The sequence below is a fragment of the Chelmon rostratus genome, chromosome 21, assembly GCF_017976325.1.
Source record: "Chelmon rostratus isolate fCheRos1 chromosome 21, fCheRos1.pri, whole genome shotgun sequence".
Classification (NCBI taxonomy): domain Eukaryota; kingdom Metazoa; phylum Chordata; class Actinopteri; order Chaetodontiformes; family Chaetodontidae; genus Chelmon; species Chelmon rostratus.
Window position 1 is genome coordinate 14,651,834 of NC_055678.1, and position 23,404 is coordinate 14,675,237.

At 44.5% G+C, this 23,404-nt stretch overlaps 1 protein-coding gene across 1 annotated transcript; it reads left to right on the plus strand.

The window, feature by feature from the left end:
* The first annotated feature begins 14,251 nt into the window (after positions 1-14,251).
* fscn2b (fascin actin-bundling protein 2b, retinal) lies at positions 14,252-23,201 on the plus strand. The gene is made up of 6 exons (XM_041963118.1): positions 14,252-14,344; positions 14,523-15,249; positions 21,588-21,744; positions 22,224-22,345; positions 22,477-22,644; positions 22,817-23,201. The coding sequence occupies exons 1-6, from the start codon at positions 14,252-14,254 to the stop codon at positions 23,020-23,022; spliced, it is 1,473 nt and encodes a 490-aa protein (XP_041819052.1). The 3' UTR covers positions 23,023-23,201.
* Positions 23,202-23,404: the final 203 nt, after the last annotated feature.

Sequence of the window (23,404 nt, forward strand, 5' to 3'; positions counted from 1 at the left end):
ACCACGAAGACAGCTCATTAGATCATCTTACTCCTGCCCATTGCTCTGGGTTCTGTGGACGGACTGCATCTTTGTGTGTTGGCCTTGGTAATCAGCAGCTTGTGAATGGCAGCGCTGAATGCCAGCTTTGTGGCGCTCCCACCGTACAGCAGTGGATGGAAACGTGACATGTGACACAGAGGGGTTGAGGGGTTGATTAAAATCTGTGGTCAATTGTGACAATATTTCTACAAATTTTATCAGCTTTCCCGTAAACAGTAAATACTCATCTATCTCGGTGGCTGAGCTCTGACTTGAAACCACTTGAACTCCTAGTCTTTTCATCCATTAAATTAATACATGAAAGAATTTTTTGTAGCTTTTGTGGATGTTGTTTTTTAAGGGCGCGTAGTTTTGGACTCATGTTGTTTGTAAAAATCACATATCTTATAAGAACCCTTGAATTATCAAAATGTCGACTTTCCAGAAAATCTGTCTCGTTTTTGAATAAATGAGAACTTATTCTTAAGACCAACAAATAGGTTCACTGGCTTTTTTTCTTGTCCCATAGAATTTGCTGCGCCACTTAAATGAAAGCAAAAACATGAAAATCATTTAATCATGGGAACAGATTTTCCATTTTATTGCGTTCAAGGACGCAGGTATAGTCTTGCCCTCCAGTTCAATTCAGACAAAACAGTCCTGAAGATTGGCATGTTTTCATGTCTTGTTCACATCCAGAATCTTACTGCTAAATAGATCTAAATGGGCATTTGACAGCAAAAGCAAGGGCCAAGTCAGCTGTGTGCCAAATTAGCCAGAATTTTTAATATCTTCTACAAACCTTTATTAGCAAGAACAAATTCCTGCAAAATGTCAGTGTGGATGTTTATTCTTATGAGTTTGAGAGATAAAATCTTAATTTTTCAGGTGCTGTGGTGCCCCAGTAGCTCACCTTGTAGAGCCCCAGGTGCCTCATCCCACTTGAAAGTCCGAACCAAGGTGCGTTTTCTTTCTTACATTATATACATTGGATCGAGTTCGTTTTGTTTTCACATTGCAATTAGTAGATGTTGATGTTTCAATGTTTCTCTTATCTTCTTGGAAAATATTTGAAAAGGTGTTTTTTCTAGCTTATTCTTTATAAATTCCTCCCACCAAATGTCAGTTAAACACTTGGTCTCCTCTCTGCATGTGCTACCACAGCTCATTTTGTTTTGTTGCATTGTTTTTTCCTTTTTCCGTCTCTGATGATAGCCTGTCAGAACTTACTGTAATTGGCCCAAAGGTCTGAACCATCCAAAATAACGTCTTCACCCTAGAAACATGGTTCAGTTTGATCCGGACTGAAACCACCTCTTTTTCTCAGACCAAGGTTCAGCTGTTCGGTCTGGATCGTGGTCCAGGGCACGTTTCACACCTGTTATTTTGGTTCAGATAATACTGAAACCTCTTGAAGTCCAGACCAAACAAGGTAGGTGTGAAAGGAATCTTACTAGCTTGTTCCAGATCTCTCCTGGTCGAGGGCTTTGACCAGGCTTTCCTCCAAAATGGTGTAATGTCACTTTTTTTGATGTTTGATCATTACATTAAGTTAGATTACACATACGATCAGGCGAATGCACTGCTTGATCATCTTTCATTGCCGTCAGAGACACATTTGTTCATTGCACAGTTATCAGTCGGCAAGTTTCAAACAATTTTTTACACTTGATTGAGGTGGGAAAAGTTGGTTGAGCAATAAAAGCAAAATACGACAAAGTGCTTTCGAAATAGACTCAGCGAATAAATCATGACGTACATGAAGCATGTGACTTACATCCAATGAATAAATGAGACATAGCAGCAGATGAAAAACATCAGTGTGTGGAGCCACGAGGAGAATGTAACACTCCTCAAACTAATACAATCTCCACAGCCTTTTCTACATTGTTGTTCACCGTTTGAGGTTTGACTGGCGCTCGTTTAATCACGTCATCTAGTTGCCCGCTCTTCTTCTTCATCCTCTCTAATGACAGTAGCTGATGGAAACATGCATTAATTAGCATTTTGGGTAAAAGCTGCACTACACTTGGGTGGAAATGTATCTACTGACTGTGTTGTTGGTTCACTTTTTCCCAAGCTAAGCGAACGCGTCACAGTTCATAATGCTGTGATGTCCGGGACATAGTAAACACCTGTATGTGAACACATCTGTCCTTGACCACCTCTGAATGTGTCTTTAACTAACTGGATTAAAGTGCATCCTCACTGCACTATGGGTTCATCACACATGCAGTGCTTTCATAGCAGGGAGCCAATCACATTTTAGCTCTGGTGGCATCTGGCCTGATGATGTACTGTCGAGTTGGAGGGCATGCTACTCGTGATGATGATGATGATGCTTCCTGCCGTTTACGTGGCCCTTCCCCCACACAGATTTCAGTTAATTACTGTGTTACTGTCACACATTAGTCCGACTGGCCAGAGAACAAATGCTCCTCTGCAAACAATCAAAACCAAGAATAAACCAATGAATTAATTTATTCTTGAGGCGATGGCAGAGTCAAGCCCGTGAAAACAGAACCAAACACCAACCATTATTCAGAGCAGAAGCAATGCCATCTGGTTTGAGTTTATATCTCTATGTGCATGTAATTTGCACTGTAGCTGATCCGAGTACAGTGTAAACACATTTTAATACACTGGGGGGAAAGAGAGAGAAGAACATCAGGACAGAGACCAGTGACGTGGTAGCATTTCTCTTCTCTCTCTCTCTCCCTCTCCATGTCTTTCCTCCACCTCTTTGCCCTCTCTCAGATACTTTTGGTATGTTGATGGATGCAGCACCGTCAGCAATATTTCAAGGTATGATGGAGGTGCAAAAAAATCCTTTCATGGCAAAACAAACAGGCTTCGAGCTGCTTAGGCTTGTGTTGACAAATGGGGAGGGAGCATTAAGTACAGTCAGAAATGGCAACGTGAATCCCTCGAAGAATAGCAAGAAAAAAATCTGACTACTTGGTTGGACCATAACCATAACCATAAGGTTGGGTAAATCTCACAAAGACACACACACACACACACACACACAGTCCTTTGACTAGCCTGAGGCCTAGAGGGAATAATGGTTAGCAACCTGAAAAATGCCCTCATCACAAAAGGCCTCTGACAGTAATAAATGAAATAGTTGAGCCAAACACATTAATCCATGCCGGTGCTTCTGTGTGTGTGCGTGAGTGTGTGTGTGGAACTGTGTGTGTGTGTGTGTGCATTCCTGTTTGCGTATTTGTCTGCATATTGCGGCTGGTATCTGAGTATTTTGTGTGTCTATACACACGTGGCTGCATATAAGCCTGTGTGTACGCGTGTGTGTGTGTGACCCAAAGTAAGAAAGTAGGTAGTAACACACTGTCAAAGCAAATACTCCGGCTGTCACTCTTTAGGCTGCGTTCACACCATGCTAATGTGGAAAAAACGCTTTACGTGTGAAAACAATGTGTGTCTAAACGAGTGTTTTTTTCTTAAGCCAGCGGAGACTTCAATTAACTTTTGTCGTCACTATGAAGTTGTCTTACGAAAACATCATGAAAAGAGATTAATGACAACACCTGCATCGAGACCGTTCTCACAAGGAAGATTAAGGCATTGACTGTTTGTTGTTGACCGTGACCATGACCAGGATCTTTCCATAGCCTTAAAAGGTCCTTGAAATGTCAAACTTGTGTGATGTTTCGGGGAAATTATTTGTTATTGATACCACTCTAATGTCCGACTATTAATTATAATCTTATAGCTAGCAGCTGTTTAACTTTGCTTTGCGCGAAGCTTGCATTCAGGTGGAAACGGCTAGCCTGGCTCTGTTGAACTGATCTTGGCTTGAGCTCGGAGACTACAAATATATACGTTTAATGAAAAACACTGTTGAGTTGCATGGGAATTCCAGGAGCCAGCATTTTTAGAGCTTGGCCCATACTGGCAACTAAAACTCAGGCCACAGCGGCCTCTGATGCTCCCATTTTGACCAATCTTTCTTTAAATCTGTCTCCGGCATTTATGGAAGTGAGGTTCTAAATCGTACCCCTGACACACAGACCGTAGCCAGGCTTACATCACTGCTTTCCCAAAGCTCCGCTCTCCTTATCCACACTCAAATTTGTGGCCGCTGTTCTCAAATTTATCCACAGGAGACCATTTTTGAAAAGCTACATTTTCAGGAGTCAATAATGACAGCATAGAGAAAAAATAAATATAGCCCACTTAGTGTTGACATACTCTTTCTTGTCCCCCAACCACTATGTCTCTCATCCAACTTTGCATGTTTGGCCTCCCACTTCTTCCTCCACTCTTACTTTTCTCATCTCTATCGCTTTCTAAACTGTATACATTTTCTTTCCCTCTTTGTGTCCAAACTGTGTATTTTTACTCACCATTTGGCCTCACCTTGTTCTTCCCTTCATTCTCTTTACCTTCGCTCTGTCTCTCTCTCTCTCCAAACTGTGTATATTTGGGTCTGTCTGTGGGGAGTCAGGGGTCATTATTAATCTTGCTAGCTCTCCTAGCTTCAGGCGTAACAGCAGGGCAGCATCTGTGTGTGTGTGTGTGTGTGTGTGTGTGTGTGTGTGTGTGTAAGTGAGAGGAAAAGGAGTGGTTGAGAATGAGTCAGTTACGCTGTTCGAGTAAAGGTGTGGGAGAACATGTTTGTGTGAGTGCACCGTCCGTATGCCGTTTAGGTGTGTGAGCGTGTGTTTGTGTGTGTGTGTCAGTGGATGTGTATTACTTACATTGTGGGGACATAAATCTGTTTACACGGTCACATTGCAGGAACTCACCTGCCTTATGGGGACAAAACAAGTCCCCATAACAAAAATCATTCATTTTTAGGGTGAGGACTCGGGTTAAGGTTAGGTTTAGGCTAGTGGGGGTTATGGTTATAGTTAGGGTCTCCAGGAAATTAATGTAAGTCAATGTAATGTCCCCAAAAGTGATGGAAACTGTGTGTGTGTGTGTGTGTGTGTGTGTGTGTGTGTGTGTGTGGAGAGGGAAAGTGCATCTTGCCATGATGGATCATGAGAGACCCACATTCTTAATGCACACTCGCACAAGACAGACACCCATGAGAAATGAAGGGAGGGAGAGAGGGAGCAGAGAGGGGGAGGGAGGGAGAGAGAGAGAGGTGATGAGGAAACAGAGTGAGAGAGGGAGAGAGAGCAGGGAGAGTCCCCGTTCCTCCTGAACTCATTAACCGTTGTCCTCTCCGCCCTCCCTCCCGCACTCCCACAATGCCGAGCAGCGGCGTGCATCAATAATGCCGGTGACAGCACGAGGGGGACGGGTCAGACAAGCAACCGCCATCTCCCTGGCAACCACCACTCCGGCCACCATTGCCACGACAACAATTGCCGAGCGCACACAGGGGGTATCCCCCTTCCCCGCTGGCCCAGCTCCCCTCCTGCAGCCGTCGCACAGCGAGGGCCGCCGCGCCTGCTGCTGCTGGATCAGAAGCAAGCTAAATCCGCAGCACGGCTCCGGCACAGGATGAGGCGAGAAAAAGCTGACTGATCTCGATTCAGAGGTGAACTGAATGGACGGGAGATTCAATCTGAGCCGAGTTTAGGAGAATTATTCATCAATTCAAGAGGAGGACGGAGGGAAAGGGATGTTCTGGAGGTAGACATCCCCAAAAGAGTCAACTCTGGGCGGTGAGGTGCAGGAAGTATGGCTCGCTGCATGGAAGAACAAATTTCAAGAAAACAGTGGTCCTTCATCATCAAAAAGCAGGCATGCATGTGCATACATCATAAGTTAATAAAAAACAGTAATATTTGGTGAGTTATCTGGCTCACATTTTTCTTGATCGTTAAACCAGCATTAAATCATATTTTTGGCATTAGCACTACATGACATTACTCTGTGTAATGTGACAGGAGTCGCCATAAGGCTGAAATCATGGAGAAGTCATTCCCAGTGTTTTAGGCGCTCTTTGCATCACCTTCGGTTTGTTTTTTCTGCCCCCTAGTGGAAAAAAATAAGACGCTGCTTTGTTAATGGAAGACATGAGCCCCAAATGGAGGGTAAAAGTCCTCCATCAATTCCACAAGTCTGACTATGGAGGTTTTCCTTAAACAATGAAATACTGGAGAGCATTTTGATCAATCTCAAAGCTGACTGTACTTTATAATAAAATCTCAACACATATCAATTGACCCAAGCGACAAGAACAATTACTTTGTTAGCATTCAACAACTCCCAGCACAGCTCCCATAAGGTTTTGCTAGCGCCAATGTCAAAGCTTTTAAACTGTTACATTTCTGGCATTTTGTAATTCAGCAAGTTTTGAGCTTACCGCAAGCTTCTGATGTAGCAGTGTAATTGATCGTATTCAACTTTAAGACGGACTCTCGTATTTGGTTGGTGGAGGGGGAAAAAAGTAACTTGTGTACCAGAAAAGCAAGAAGTTTGCACAGCAGTGTCTATCACACTGTATCCATGGATAAAATCATAATAAATGAACAGTCAGGCAGGAAGTGATGAAACTGAAATGGGTGGTGTTTCCTCAGCAAGCATCAAATAGTGTCACTAGCTAATCATTGACAACAGCTGTAGATATACGCAGTACAACCGCGAAGACGAGCCGTAACAGGCTGGCAATGGGCAAAATTTTGCTTGCTGAAAATAGAACAAAATTTGTAGCCCACACCAAAACATCTCACAGTGTCGACGTGCATCTACTGCGAATTCTTCATGAGAGTGAGGAATAAAAACAAGTGAAATCCCTGTGCAAAAGCATTCAGTATTCAAAGGTAATGCGTGTGTGTGTCAAAATAACGTGTTGCATGAGAGACCACTAAGCCCTTACAGCAACCTACATACATTCAGTTTTCACAGTCCGTGCTGTCAACGCTCTTTTCTTTAACAGTAAAGGCTGAGATGAGCTTAGATGAGTTTCTTCCACTACAGATGTCTCTATTGCAGTGGTTCATCTCAGGCGTTGAACCCCGCCTAACTAAAAAACTTTGCATCTGTGTTAGAAAGGCTGAACTGAGAACTTTTGTTTTCTAAACTGCAGCTTTTGTGTTCCTTAGTAACATAGTTATATTTTAGTAAGTAGTTTAATAGGACAATCATGCATTTGAGCAGTGCAGAATAACAGGAGGCAAAGTTAGACTTTACCTACAAGTAGATAGATAGATAGATAGATAGATAGATAGATAGGGGCCAGAGGCTATACTCTCACACACCAAATTTGATTAAGCTCCCTTGCCCGTTAATCTTTAGTGATATAATTAATTCATTAAAGGTTAATGGTCCTGTCACTGCAAAGCTGCACATATAACATAGACTGGCGTGCGTGCGCGCGTGTGTTGCGGTGCATGTCCAGTATAGAAGGAGCGCGAGCGGCTGGCTGCTTTATGAAGAGAAAATGAAGACCCAGAGAGACAGATAGCAAACGTCTCGGGGAAACTGGCGATAAAACGAAATAACGGGAAGCTCCTCGCCCAGACACGTCGACGCGCAGTTAAATATCATATCTCGTAATCTTGGGGGTTTTATTCGTATTTTCGGGCCGTGAAGAGGATCGGTGCGAAATGTCAGATCTGAGTTCGCGCGCCTACTGATAGATGTGAAGCGACGACGACGTCTGCCCGCGCGAGCCCATGGAGTTCGCGAGAGGGATATTTCCCTTCCTCTCGGACTGAAAAACAAGGCGGGGCGGGGCGGAGGGGAGAGGGGGAGGGAAGGGGAGGAGCTGATTGCGGATGCTTGGCCAATAACACAGTAAGACCAGCCGCGGGTGTCGCTTGAGTGTGGGGTCTCAGCCAATGAGAGCTCGAATGAGAGTCCGTGCCCCCACGTGGGATATGAGTTCCAAACAACAACGACCAGGCTTTAGGCCAATCACGACCGCGCAAGGTGTTAATCTTGACGCGGATTGGCTTGCTGCTTTTCACAGAGTCCCCTCACTCATCACGTTTAGCCCGTTATTGTTAACTCTTTCCTACCACACAGGAAGGAGCTGCTCTGCCCATAAAACACAAACCCGCACTGTAATAGCCAAATGTGAATTAATGAATGATTCAGAGGCGGTTTGTTTTTAGAAAGGCGATACATCAGTTAATCCGGACTGTTTCAAAGCCTCGTTTCAGACACATTTAAAGAAAAGCGAGTGTAATATACTGTACTACACTGGAGCACATGGGGCGACCAGAGCAGCGCTGCAGCTTTTTAAGCGCGCGCGTTGCCCTGATCATAATCAAATCAGCATGCAAGAAAACCAATGAGATTAAAAGCACATGAGAAATGAATGCTTAGCAGTGAGGTATAACCCACATTCACACGTTCAGGCTCTAAAACTCTGGGTCAGCCCTGCCCCCGTTATGCCATGTGCAGCTTGCTTTACATGACAGAGAAGCAGACCCAGGTACGGTGACTGGAAACGATTGAAACGGGGGGAAACGCTCCCCTCCCGCCCATCTCGTTTTAATTGCACTGATGTTTTACAGTTGATAACGCTTCACGTGTTGTTGACGCCTTTCAGTTTCTGCGAAGTCCCCCTTCCAAAACCAGGAGACATTAAAAGCAGCCATTTTAAATAGCACTAAAGTCCTTCCCTCCTACGCTATGCAGTCACACAGGCACCAACACTGACAAACCAAGCATCAATCTTCTCCCTCTCTCTCTTTAACCTCCAAAAAATATATAGGCTCATAAAGGAGCCGAAGCAGAAGGCTGACACCGCCTCTTAGCGGCGGTTTGGGGAATTACAGTTGCGAGTGTGCCAGGTGTGCGTGAGGATGCAACTATTTGAGCATGCATAAAAAGTAGAAAACAGCCATTAAAACGTTTGTTTTCTGACTGCAGTGCCCAGCTGAATGCCTGTATTAATTCTGGATGGAAGACATAAACATAAATGTTTATTATCTTTCAGTTAGAGTCAGAGCGTTTCATTTTTTACATGATGACGCCACCTGGTATGTTTTGCAGGACTCTGTTGAAGCTTTTCGCAGCCATTATGAAAAAAAATATTTTGCTGTTTTGGGAGTTTCTCGTTTTTTAAAGCCTGAGATCTCCTCCAGTGTCTCGTGGGTGCCTTTGCTTTATTTGTAAAACGGTGGTGGATGGGTAAGCGGGTGACTACTGACAGCAGAGACCTTTCCCTTATCCTGTCCACCCTAAAAGAGGGTGTGAAGCAGAAAGAAGAGCGAGGACAGAGAGGAGAAGAGAAAAAGTGGAAAGATAGTTCGATGTGAAGCAAAAAGGGAGATTCAATGCTGGAACTGATGTGCATGGAGGGCAGGTTTCATGTTTGAAAATCCCCTGCAACTTTCATATTGGAAACAGAGTGGAAAGTGCGTGTTTGGTTCATTTGCGCTGAAAGATGTCCTCCTTTTTTATTGACATTTCAGTCAGATGGCAGTTACAGTTGGCTGCTGAAGCTCTTTTGGATGACAGCACCCTCAGACTTGTTTTCACCTGTTATCACCCCCATTCAGGTCAAAACATGACTGCAAGAGATGATGGACAAAGAGAGAACGTAGTCAACATAAAAATTGTGTGTTCCTAGTACAGATATTGCTGGAAAAATTAGATAATGCACTCTGGACAAGCAAAAGCCATTTTAGTAGTGTCAGGTGTTCTCAGTTGGGGGGATTTATGGGCCTTTGCAAACACATTTTTCACTCAGACTATGCAAAAAAGTCTGGTCCCTTTTTTTTCTTTCCTCTTTCCACTTGATTTCTGACATGGTCGTCATCGTTCTTTTCTAGGGTATCAGCCCTTAGATGGTCATTTAAATGGGTTAAACCGCTTGGCGTGTAGTGTGTACTCCCGCTGCCCCGTGTACATATTTGGATCCTGACACTGGAACAGATTCATATTGTGTCAGGGAAGAGAGGAAGGAAACAGTCAAAGAGGGAACAAAGCAAGACAGCAGCGAAAACTCTTAAAGCTTGTTTTGGCATGCTTTTGCAACAGCAGCAGGGACAACCGGTAGACTCAAAAACTGATCCAGCTGATCTCTCCTTCATTCAGTTCACAACCTCTGGAACTGAACTGAAGATGAGGAGGGGGTGGGGGCATGAAGGAAAAAGGGGGGGGGACAGGAGGCCTGGAGGAGGAAATTGAGGAAGAGCGTGGAAGGGAGAGTGTTTGTGGATGTGTGTGTAGGAGGGGGGCGTCTGGAAGAGTAGGAGGACACTGTGGGGTATGAGGCAGCACCCCGCAGTCCCAAGTAATGGCAGAATAGAACTTAATAGGGTAGAAAAAGGCTGGAGGCTGTTAACTCCGAAACGGTCATTTTGAATTCCCCATTCTCTCTCACAGTCGCCCCCTTCCCTCTCATCCCTTCTTCCATACACCTTCTATATCTTTAACTTGCCCTCCCATCCCTGTCTGCCTGTGTAATGTGCCGATTCCCCCTCTGTCTCCCTACACCCTTAACCTGTCTGCCACCGTTCACCTTTCACATTTCCCCTTCATTTCCTTTCTTTCTTTCCTCCTTCTCCTTGTTCTTCATTTGCTCCTCCACACCCTCTTTCCCTCTCCCCCTATAGCCTTCACCCATGTCTCCTCCCATCCATCCATCCTTCCTCCCCTGCCTCATCTCTCCCTTCCCTTCTCAGCTCCCTCCCTCCCTCCCTCCCTCCTCCTCCCTCTGTGTCTCCTTGGAGGAGGTGTAATGATAGCTATTTGAGTGTCATCAGCGGACCACTGTAATGGCTTCTAAAGCACCATCCCACGGTTGCCACGGTGAACCTGGCACAGCCGCTGTCCCAGAATAAGGGGTGAAAAAAAACCCATCTGGTTGGCTATCGACAGGCGTCACCGCGCAGACAGCAGCAGGAGTGTCGGCACATCAGCAGACGATGACGCAGCCCCCGGGGGCCACAGAGAGCGAGCTAATGATGCGTGGGATAGGATACATATGTGGAAGAAGTACAGTAATAGTGATAATAGTGATAGTAATGAAAATAATAGCACTGATAACAATAACAGTATATGACTTTTTTGATTTGTGAGCACCGTGTCCGTCGCCTGCTCCTACCTCCCCTTTCTCTCTCTCTCTGCAGTGTGTTTTCTGTGTGTGTGTGTGTGAGCATGCATGCATGTTTGTGTGCACGTAAATGTGGTTTTGTATGAGAAGAGAGAGCGAGAGAGAAAGCGGATGTTTCTCCGATGAGGATTTCAGGTATGCAAATATAAGGGTCTGATTTCCAGTTCATTTTAAAGATAAGGCGTGTTGAGTTCTCTGAACGAATTGCACACACACACACACACTGCAGCTCCTCGTACCAATAGGAGATCAGATCCAAGTGGAGAAGCAAAGCAAACATTTAAAGTGAAGTGATTTACCCACGTCATTAAGTGTCTTTATGAACAGACAGGTAGGCTGAGGAGGTTTTCACATGTCTTTTGTCCTGGAAACTGCAACTTTATTGTAACCAGCTAATGCCCCTAAATCCCTTTAATTTCTTAGTTTTAATGGCAACACGGTTGATTTGTACATCTTGAATTAAAACTCTCACATTTTGAAGGGGATTTTTCAGGGTTCACATCCAGCAGTCTGCAGAGCAGGGGCGCCTTCTGGAGGTTGAGCAGTAGAGCCTAATATAGTACATCGGTATGAATTTAGTCAGATTTATGTACCTTTACACTTCATCGTACCATAGTCAGTTTCAACAGCTGGTTGGTTTGTCTTATATTTACCTCACAGCAGTAGTTAGTAGTCCCCCTCTTATAGTGGCTAATCACAACCACTTGCGTTGTTTTTACTAGGAGGCTTTCAATAAAGTGTCAGTAAAAACCTTCACTTAGAGATCAGCAGCAACACTGTTGTGAAGATTTAAAGAGCACTTTCCATTCCCATTTGGCCACTATTAAACATATATGATACACGTGCATGTGGCAACTTACATGTGAATCATCTAGCCGCTTGAAATTCTCTAGAAAGTAAAGCAGTCGTAATGAAAACCATCATTTACAAGCATTGAAATGATATCAAGTTACCCAGTGGCTAGTAAAATTAGAATTAGTATTTATATTAATTCAAAGTGACACTGACAGAAAATAACTACTGCCTTAGTCAGATTCCTATTTAAATATTCTTATTTAAAACTGCTCATTCTGATCATACACCTGGACTGATAAAATCTGTTTTCTTTTCTCAAGCCAGTGGTCTGTTCCTGTCTTCTTATTGTCTCATATAGTTACATACTGTGGGGATGAGACTACCCATATAAACGCTGATTGGAGGTCCTTTAATCTTGTCTTATCACAGCAAAGTTTCAGACTTGAAACAGGGAAGCTGATCTCAAGTCAGCATCTCAGAAATGTTGGGATGTCGATCTGTTTAGTGTTCACACACTTAATTACAGCGCTCACGTCCTTCGGTATCTGTGTTTGTGTGTGAGAGAGAGTTTGTGTGTTAGTGTGTATGTGTGTGTGTCTGTGACACGCATTGTTTATCACATTTTGTGTAAAGCACAGCAGTTCAAGTCTGGGTCAGGAGGAGTAAATCTTTGGGTGGGTGGTGTTTGCTATGAACCCTGGGACCCTCCTCTGACCTTTGTGTGTGTGTGTGTGTGTGTGTGATGATGACATATATGTTGCTGTGGGTCAGTGAGTCTATGTGTATGTTTATAGCCATTGACAAGCAAAGGGTGTGTGTGTGTGTGTGTGTGTGTGTTAGGGGAGGGGTAGCGCTGATAGATTAGCCAGGTTGGGATGATTGGGTCGAGGATTAGATGGATTCAGGAACAGACACGTCTGTTTATTCTGCAAAGAAGACTTATAATAGGCTGATTGGCACACACACATTCAGTCAAAGCCCCATATGTTGATTAGCTTATTATTGTTGCCTTTACGACACACGTCATCTCCTTTCCCTTCCATCTGCTCGTCTCCCAAATTCAGATGACTCCCTCGGCCTCTTGGACACATTTCCCATTAGAACCGACCCAGAGAGCTTGCAATCAGAGAAGGTGTGTAACTAAACCCCCTGCATAGGCAAGTAAGTGGAGCCGCACCCGGGCAACTACCCCAAAGGCACGGGGAGTGCTCTGGTTACCCGGCGGTGCATGTGTGTGTGTGTGTGTGTGTGTGTGTGTGTGTGTGTGCATTGTTTCTACTTACCTGTCTTTATGTGTCACAGAGAGAGGTGGTGGTAAGTGCAGGAGCTCAGAATAAAGCACAGAGGCAGAGAAAAGCAGGATTATACACATGGCAGGTTAGAGAAAGGCAGAGAGAGAGAAGGAGAGGATGGGAGGAAAAAGCGACAGAGAGAGGCTTAAGATTACAGAGGCGAGCACCCTTTGTTGCTGAGTTCACTTGTGATGGACGGCTTATGTTTAGGGAAAGAGTGAAGGAGTCCTTCAATGCGCTACCATAAAATTTGCAGGACCGCTAAGGATGTTCTTCTTCACTGATCAAACTTTTGTCTGACAAACGAGGAGCCTGGACTTCAAGGAAGGTGCAGAAGAGGGTCAGAGTGTTGGATGTGATCCAAAGATAGCAGGAAAAGGAGCCAAAGGTGGGACAAAAACTCTAGCCCCAGGGAGGGATAGTCAGGGGGGACCAGGTGATTGAGCCTTCAGGGTGAATAACAAGTCAAGCAAGAACAGGAGTGAGGCTGGACGAGAGAGCACTGTTCAACAAGAGAGAGAGAGGGTCGGGATAAGCAGTTGAGATCAAAATTAGTCCACAGAGAAAGAGAGGTTGACGCCGGACTAAAGACAGATCAAGTTTGACTCAAGTCTTTGCTGCCTCTAACCTGATTAGGGTGAGGAGGGGTAGCAGTGGGAGACCCGATCAACAGAACGTGAGACCCAGCAAGAGCAGGAGAGGAGAGAGAAAGAATTACAAGAGGACGCTTGGTGAAAGAAGCCTCTTAAATCTGGGAGCTGGAATTAGAGCCACAGAAACTGCAGAGGGGAAGCCACAAAACCACAGTAAGTAAATTAGGAGGCTGTAGCTGGAAAAATGTATAATGAAGCCATGGGCGGGGGAAGGAATTTGTGGTCTTGGGAGCGCTTTATATACTGTACCTTAATGAATTGATTTCCTGTCTTTAAGACTTTCTCATTTCATCATTCTCCATGACTTCATCTCCTTCCTTATTCCTCACCTCTTTAAAAAAAAAAAACCTTATTCTGCCCTTTTTTTACGCATTCCCTTGCATACCACATTACGTCTGTTTACCCCTCTCTTTCTCCTTTGCCACTCTTTACCCCGTCCCTAACTTGTCTCGCCCCTCGTTCTCCCTCTGTCTCTCACATTCCTGAATCCACAGGTGAAGATGCCTGCTAATGGGAACCGTCCCTTGAAGTTGCAGTTTGGTTTGATCAACCATGAGGGTCGTTACCTCACTGCCGAGACCTTTGGCTTCAAGGTACAAACATGGAGCCCAGTTTAAAAGAAGAACTGTAACATATTTGCATGATTGTTAGAGTTATACAGTGCTTTACTCTTTCGGGCAGATGCTACAGGAAATTAGCAGGTTTGTTTTAGATAAGAACAAAGATGAAAAGCCTTCATGCAATTTGTTGGACCATTTCCTTGCCTTTCAGGTGAATGCATCAGCACCCAGCCTGAAGAAGAAGCAGATATGGACTCTAGAGCAGGACTCTCAGGACACCCAGATGGTCTACTTGCGCAGCCACTTGGGACGCTACCTGGCATCTGACAAGGATGGCAAAGTCACCTGTGAGGCTGATGGGCACAATTCCGACTGCCGCTTCCTCATCGTGGCGCAGTCAGACGGTCGCTGGGCCCTGCAGTCTGAGCAGCACCTCCGCTTCTTCGGTGGCTCTCGGGACTACCTGTCCTGCTTTGCCCAGGCAATCACAGATGCAGAGCTGTGGGCAGTTCACCTGGCTCTACATCCGCAGGCCAACCTGCTGTCTGTGGCGCGCAAGCGTTACGCCCACCTCTCTATGGAGGATGGGGAAATCGCTGTGGATGTGAACATTCCCTGGGGGGTGGCAGCGCTCCTGACCCTCGTCTACCTGGATGGGAAGTACTGCCTTAAGACCTGCGACAGCCGCTTTCTCAGCAATGATGGGAAGCTTTTGACGGAGAGCGGCAGGGCCACGGCGTACACGCTGGAGCTGAAGTGTGGAAAGCTGGCCTTTAAAGACTGTGAGGGGAAGTATTTGTCTCCCATGGGGCCCACGGGCACCCTGAGATCTGGACGGTGCTCTAAGCCGGGCAAAGATGAACTGTTTGACCTAGAGGAAAGCCACCCACAGGTGGTTCTGATGGCAGCCAATGGGCGATATGTCTCCATAAGACAAGGTAGGCAAACACAGACACACCAGCAGATGTTTTTGACACAAATCTGAATTTGCCCTGAAGCCTCGTGTGCATGTGCAAGCTGCAACTTACAGCTTCCTAGGTTCTTTAAAGTCTTATACAGAATCCCAAATGTCTGATTAAATGGAGGAAGGCTGACCTTGGTGGTCACACGAGCCTTTCGCTGACACGCGATGACCTACACACATACATAATAAAGCAGAAGGGCAACAAATACTACTACTACTAGCCCTTATACACTACATGCTGTGCACTGATACATGTGCAGAAAACTGAGCTGACAATTCACAGGAAGTACATTAACTCACTTGTGGACACGCTAAATATGCATGGTCAAGGGAATAGGCCCCTTTCTAATGACTGACAGCTGATCAGGGATGTGTGGTAATTATGGGTAATGTAGTCTGGACATCAACATGCATCGATATCACATTGGATTGTAGCATCTTTCCAGGAAAACAAGATAGATGAAGCTGATACGGGACACTATCAGCCACATCTAGGAGACCTGAGACGAATACATCAGTCGTGTTGGGGCTGCAATTGATTTAGGTCAGTCCACTGTCGGTATTAGATCTTACTAACAGATTTATTGTGCGCCAATGTTAGGAATAATGTTAAGGATAATACAGGAATAGATTTTTCAACAATTTTATCATGAATGAGTTTTAATGCTGTCAGAGAAGGTGTTTTATTCCTGAAATGGTGTAAAGTGCAGCAAATATAATCGATAAAAGTTTTTCCAGATAATTTATCATCAACATTGTTCTGAAAATCGTCTTTCTTTCCCTCTCAAATGTCCCCCCTGGCTTTGTTGGGTAACGGTGTTAACACTCTTTTGACCCCTGGCTTACTGAAACAGCTGCTTGTAACCTATATGCTGTGCAGTAATACTCTGTTGATACTGTATTATGTATTTACTCTTCGGTCTTGTGACAGGGCTTTTAGACTGCGTTATTCGATCAGCATGCAGCCATGACACACCACGACTATACCGATGGATTACACCTGCTCCACATTGGCTTCAGAGTTGTTTTTACTCAAAAAACAAGGTTGAATTTCTTCGATCAGTGTAAAAACTAGAAGAACTGTAATTGTGGCGATCGCGTTTCATCTAACCGGCAGTGCACTGGAAGGACTTGCCAAGTGTTCAGTTGCTGCTGGTCGAAAGGGTTTGCTGGTCTGATTTGAAACTGGATTTGGGGTGGATTAGCATACACCAACAGTGCTTGTCAGCATACTTGGCCATGACACCCATCTGCAGGCTGCAGATTCTTGTCTGCTGGGTCGAGTTACTTCAGCCCAGGGTGCTGTAACTGAATCTCTCCCTGCTCATTGTTCCTGGTTAGCAGTGGGAGCTTCAGGAGGAAACCAAACGACCGGGAGCACTGCAAACTGATTGGTTGAAGGGAAGGAAAGATATGGTGCAAGATAAAGTAAACAGTGTTAAGCATACAGTATATAGAGTAGCTTCATGCACGAATGTATGCACAGAGAGACATACTTGCATGTTCATATTCGTCTGTTACTGTCTCTCTTTCTTTCTCTCTCTCTCTCTTCCTACACTTGTTCTGCACAAACAAAAGCTTTATCTTTCTCCGACACACTCGCCCACACACAACCATACCGTCCTGCTGCGGCAAGTGGTGAGGTGGTGTTTTGAATTATTGATGAATTTGGCCCCTGTTCCTGGAAGGCAAGGGGGGGAGTTTGCTTTCAGAAACCCAAGCTGCCTCTCACCTGGGGCCAAAGCTTCTGCCCCTCTGAGTCCTGCTCTGTCACACTAATCTAACCCGCTAACCCCGGCCTCAGTCAGTGCTGCTGATGTGCTGCTGAAAATCAAGGAAACAAAGTGTGTTTAGCAGCATGTGACACTGAAATGATGACATCAAGGTACAAGATTAGTCATGTTTATCGTGTATTTTTTGCTGCGATGGCATTTTAGTTTTGAAAGACTAAAATCAACTTCCCGTCTAGTATTAGGATATACTGAAGCTTGCATTCACACCACAGGCTATTAACAACTGTTCAGCAGTGAACAGCTAACCTTATCAGTGGACAAGCATGGTAGCATAACCATGCACGACATTAGCAGACTTTCCCTGGTTTCCCAACTTGCCTGGCATTTGTTGAGTGTGTTTCTTGCAGTGTGAACACCTGGTAACACTGAATGAAATGAATATTAGAGAATGGATGATAGTTTTGTGACAAACAGAGAAACTATTCTGTGTAGCTGAAATGAAATTGCTAAATTAGACTTAAAGTGGGACAGAAGTATAAAGTGGAAAAGCCTTACATTCTAGTGCCTCAATTGTTATACAACTGGCCAAATATACCTTGTTACCTTCCTACCCTACTACCTCTGGGTTCAACAGGATGATTAAAGGAGAAGAGGAAAATGGAAAGCAGAGAAGGGTGGATACAACCCTCAAAGGACTTTAGGACAATAGGAGTATTTGTATAGACAGGTGGGCTCTTCAGCCTCCCTAATGTCACCTGTCTTTACACATAAATTAGCACCTTTGTTTCTGCTCTATTTCATGCAGAGGAGTCACGTTGGCTGTGTGCTGTAGATTTTAAAGAGAGAGCAAATGCAGCAAATGGGTTAGTAATAAAAGAGGGTCAGCTGTTATGAGGTAGAGCATGAATTTAGATAGAAAAGTGTTAAAGACAGTTTTTGTCAGCAGTAATGGGATACAGTATTTGCTGTCTGCACTGAGATGTTCTTTATTGCCTGCAGTGTGTATGTGAGTCTGAGTGTGTGGACATGCATTACTCATGTTGTGGGGACATAAATCTGTTTATACAGAGGGACTTGTCTTCCTTATGGGGAGAAAACCCAAGTCCCTATAATATAAATCATAAAATTTTAGAGTGAAGATTTGGGTTAAGGTTAGGGTTAGGGAAATGAATGTAAGTAAATGTCATGTCCTCTGCAGTGATGGAAACATGACTGTGTGTGTGTGTCTTTGTGTGTGTCTCACCATGTCATGTAGATCTGTCATCGCGTCTCTCATCACCTCCTTGTGTTCATGGTCTAAGTGGTCCACTCTGCCCTGAAAGTGAAAAAGAGATGATAGTCCAAAGATGCAAACTTTCCATTACCACACGTGAACACATGAGCACAAATACATGGGTGCACACACGATGCATGCGTGCACAGACACATATACACACACACACACACACAGCCCAAAAATGAATGGACTGAAATAAAAAAAAAAAGACAGAAAATGCAGTTGTGAAGGATGAAGGATTGGGAGAAAGAGGCAAATAAGGAACAGGGGGATAGTGGCATCAGCTTACCATTAATAATAGATGTCAGAGGCATCTATCGCTGATGGATTAGTTAGGCTTGCTCCACTTGCAGGCTGCAGGTAGGACAGCACCAGAAAATGGAGCTGGATCTGGGGTCTGATCCAAAACGTGGCACTGCTGATGTTACCTGTGTGTTTTTGTGAGCGTGCCTGTGCTGATGAGGAGTGTACCTCACTATGCTGCATAGTTTATCAGTGATCGTGGCTATGATGACATCTTATTTCGTATGCTTGACCAACTGGTGTGTCAAAGATGGTCATCAGCACGGCTATTGATATCCTCAGATTGCTGGCTTGGATTTCGGCATGTCTAATCTCTTTCTCCCCCTGTTCTCCGTCTCTTTCTCTTCCTCCATCCTTCTCTCCTTCCTCTGCCTCCTCGCCTCTCATCTATCAGATAGCGTCCATGAGGTCCCAGCTGAGCCCTGTCGGAGGATCATTTCTGGGTTGAATTAGTGTGAAATGGACACATGGAATAGGTAGACAAAGCATGACATTGAGTTGGGATGAGAGAGAATGAGAGTGATGGGCCCCCAGGCATAGGTGCAGAGTACAGGGGCAGAAATTTATGCTTCAAATGCACTTAAGATCAATGATAATTTCTCCAGTTGTAAAACCTCATGATTCCTAGTTTATCGGGGGTGTATTAGATGTGATTAAAGCGTCCCGGTAGCTCAGTAACCATGACGTCTTTGTCGCATGTCATCCCCTTTATTCCTCACCAGACTGCATCTACGGTCAGATATCAAATCAAATCAAAATGCCCCAAAAGAATCCTATAATAGGTGGGCTTTACACTGTCATGAACCATGCACTAGCACTGAACAATTACTGGTATAAAAATTTCAAGTTGAAATTGGGGTTTTTTTGGTAATTTTTTTCTCCTATAAAAGTGTAACCAGCCCCTTCAAACTGGTACATGTGTGTGCATCTGTGCTGGATCATGCAGATGTAATTTCTGTGCATGAATTCCCTCAGTAGCCTTAAACCACTTGATGCAGATGCACATCATAGCGAGCTCTGGTTGGAGAAAGCGTGGATACTTTTACGACCAAATACCTGCAAAACTAATGACATTACCCTTAATCTACCCCACAGCCTTAGCTGCACTTTGTGTTTAGTGCTAATTAGCAAATGTTAGCATGCTAAACTATGATTAGTTGAACATAATCCGCATTACACCTGCTAAAACTGAACTAGACAATCGATTATATTATCGCTTCATCTGTATGCTTTCTTCTGTAGCTTCATGAGTCAAACAAACTGGTACTGCTGTACTTTTTGAAAATTCTAACCCCACAAACAGGGACTGTCGCTAAAATGTCAAAAATATGTTTTCTCTATAAAGTGTAGCCTATTAAACACCTCTAGTGAGCATGTTAGCATATTTATATTAGCATGAGACCAAAGCATCACTGGGTATAAATACAGCCTCACAGATAAACCAGCATGACTTGTCTTGACTCTGCTAAAGTCACACCTGTTTAGTATTGTTGTTTTGTAACCCTCGATAGTTTCCAAGGACAAAATTGAATTTCCCTGCATGTCTCCAAGCAGTCGTACGGAGAAGAGGGCCCTGTTGTCATGTAGTTTGGTTTGTTAAATAAAAGCACCCCTCTGTACGTGAGCGTATAAAAATACCATAGCTAGTCCATGCATTTAAATTTTCAGCATGTTTTCCATATGTTTGATCGTTCATAGCTCTGTTAACTTGAGGGCTGAGCAGGCTTGGTAATTATCTGTACATCCTGCTAAGTGTGGACCATAAAATCCTCTGGTCTTTTCCTGTTTTTCCTTTATTCTTTTATTGAGGGGATTGAGGGATTGGACGGGTAGCACTTGAAAGCTGATTATATCAGAGCCCCACTGAGAAGAGGGCAGATAGGCAGGGCCGGAGGTGGGGTGATGGTGGTGGTGGGGGGAGGGGGTCATGGGGCAAGGAGGGAGAGATGGGGGAAGGTAGGGAAGGATGACCATAGAAGAGAGCAGGGAGGGATAAGATCTGCGTTGTTAAAGGATTAATAAAATGCACTGGAGATATTCTGGGATGCATCTAATTTGGGATTTAGCTCTTTGCAATCTGTCACTTGGTGGTGACAAACAAATCTCTTTTCTGCCATCATGTATGATAATGTTAACAGTTGAAAATATTAATCACAAAATGGCTTTTGAAATAAAAAAAGAGAGCTGCCTGTTCGTTTCTGAACCTGGAAGCCCAGCCCCCCGATCAAAGCAGAGAGGCCTGGATGTCACTACGTTTGTGTTTCTCCATGTTTGATACAAATACTGCTTCAAGTGTTAGCAATGTAAGCGCTACAATAACAGGTTTCTACAAAATGATTGCCAATCAAAGGCGAGGTTACTGGGAGACACACATTTTCTACACATATAATGTGTGATAGCGCATCTCCGTAAGATTTTTCTGCTTGGGCACATTTAGAGTTTTCATTTTATTTACAGCATATTCTGTCCATAAATGCACCCAGAACCACAATCAGTGAAAATATATTTACCCTCAGGAAGTTATATGCTTGGCATGTCAGACTGGCTTAAGACAGAACCACTTCAAAATAACCTCACATCCCAGGATCAGACGTGATTACCAACTCTGTCATGCCAAGATAAACATAACGATACAACCTGATTAGCAAGCTGCTTTGTCACTGTTGTCCCAAAATATTTCATTTTTGTTGTTGTTTTTCGATTGCCACTGAAAATCCAGAGAGGATCCACAATCTGATGTATTTTTGTACATTTGGATGTCGCCTTAAGTTCATTGCCTGATACTATAACCACACCCCCATGCAAGTCTTAAATGACAGCTTGTTCAGCAGCACATGCAATACACAACACTGCAATTAGGTTGAAAATGGCTAAAATGGAAAGTGTGCATTAATAAAAACTGTGAGCAGCCACTGGATGGATTTCTCCAGACACGACAGTCTTCTTGTGTTTTCATGCTAAAGTGCTAACAAAAGGATACGCTTGCTATTTCCCTCCCAGGAGTGAGCCTTGCAGCCAATCAGGAAGATGAGACAGACATGGAGACGTTTCAGATGGAGATTGACAAGGAAACCAGGAAGTGTACGTTCCGCACCAGCCAAGGGAACTACTGGGCTCTGGTGGCCCACGGAGGCATCCAGAGCACAGCCACCGAAGTGTGAGTTAACGCCCTCATAACTGCTGTTCAGAGTGAAAATGAACACAGCTGTATGTGTTGCCTCTGCATTTAAGGCAGATCACAGATAAGCGTTTACAAAAAGACCTGTTCTGCAGCATTACAGTATGTCCTGGCTTGTCTTTAACCTCATTATCAAAACAGAAATGTTCCCTTGTGATCGTATGCACTCCATGAACTTTGGCTTCTGACATATAAATGCAAAGAATCATGAAAGTTTGTGGCACAATGGCAGATATTTATTCCAGTTATAATGCAGCATTGTCACAGCACACAAGAAAATATGTAATTGAAAATATGAGTCATGGAATTTCTATACGAATCTACTGAAAATAGAAGTGATTGACGACTACACCCGCAAGAATGATGGGGAAAAAGGGATAGTTGCTTGCATGAGAGGCAAACAACAGTATATGGTGATAAGTCTCATCTTCATTCTCTCTTGTGTGACCCATCTGCAGGTCAGCAAACACCATGTTTTCAGTGGAGTGGCTTGGCCACAAGGTGGCACTAAAAGCTAACAATGGAAAATACATCTGCACTAAGAAGAACGGCCAGCTCCTCGCTGTCAGTGACTCCATAGGTGAGAGAAAATAGGCTCTGTGTCCTCCTCCTATTTCTTCACTAATGTGCCTCCTCCCTCAAACACAGCCTCTGACCTCTCTCGCATTCCCTCTGGTGCATCTTCATCGTCTTGCTGTCACCTTTTGTCAGGCGAGGACGAGCAGCTCACTTTGAAACTGATCAACCGGCCCATGCTGATCCTGAGAGGAGAGAACGGATTCATCTGCCACCACAGGAACTCCAACACGCTGGACGCCAGCAGATCCATCTATGACATTTTCACCCTGCAGTTCAGTAATGGGGCCTACCACATTAAAGGTCAGCATGTAGCAAGATTGATTCTGGCCCCGTCTGTAGTCTTTTTGTGCTCCCAACACTGAAACAAATCTGTGTTTCCGCAATGAAGAAAGAAAAAAAAAGAAACACTAGCTTTTGCATCACCTGTGAGGGTGTAGCCACATGTTTCTGATTTTGTGTGTCTACCCCGCAGGGGTGGATGGCCGCTTCTGGTACGTGAACAGCTCCGGGCTGGTGTGCTCAGACGGGGAGGCCCCTGAGGACTTCTCTCTGGAGCTGCTGGAGCATGGTCGCCTCGCCATCCGTGGCAAGAACGGCAAATACCTGCGTGGAGACCAGGGAGGCACGCTGAAGGGAGACGGACTGGGCCTGAGCAGCTCGGCCCTGTGGGAGTACTGATACAGTACAATGTTAGGCCTGACTCCTCCAGGCGCTGAGTGAAATTTTGAGGCGAAAGACGGTTACAGCCTGTGCTGACTTCATCCCACTTTTTTCCCTCCTTCGTGTTCCAACGAGAGCTCGCAGGGATAACGGACTCATACAGAGGGAGGAAGTGCAAGAAGAGGAAGCGACACATTCAGCCAAGAAACATCTTGATGAAGCGAGCAATGCTTTGAGTCAGTGCTTGATCTCCAAGGTGTGAATGAACATTAAAGTTGTTGTGTTATTCTTTCGGGGTTTTTTTCCAGTGAGCATTTGCTGCATGATTGAATTATCGTCTGAAGCTAAATTACAGTCAATAGAGACATGTAGGTTTAATGTATGCTGTAAAATCAAGCAT

Excerpts from the sequence above, each read along its gene's own strand:
- fscn2b (XM_041963118.1), top strand. The coding sequence starts at position 14,252 with ATGCCTGCTAATGGGAACCGTCCCTTGAAGTTGCAGTTTGGTTTGATC. Across the intron at positions 14,345-14,522 it reads CCGAGACCTTTGGCTTCAAG|GTGAATGCATCAGCACCCAG; the intron begins GTACAAACATGG and ends CTTGCCTTTCAG. Across the intron at positions 21,745-22,223 it reads CAGAGCACAGCCACCGAAGT|GTCAGCAAACACCATGTTTT; the intron begins GTGAGTTAACGC and ends ACCCATCTGCAG.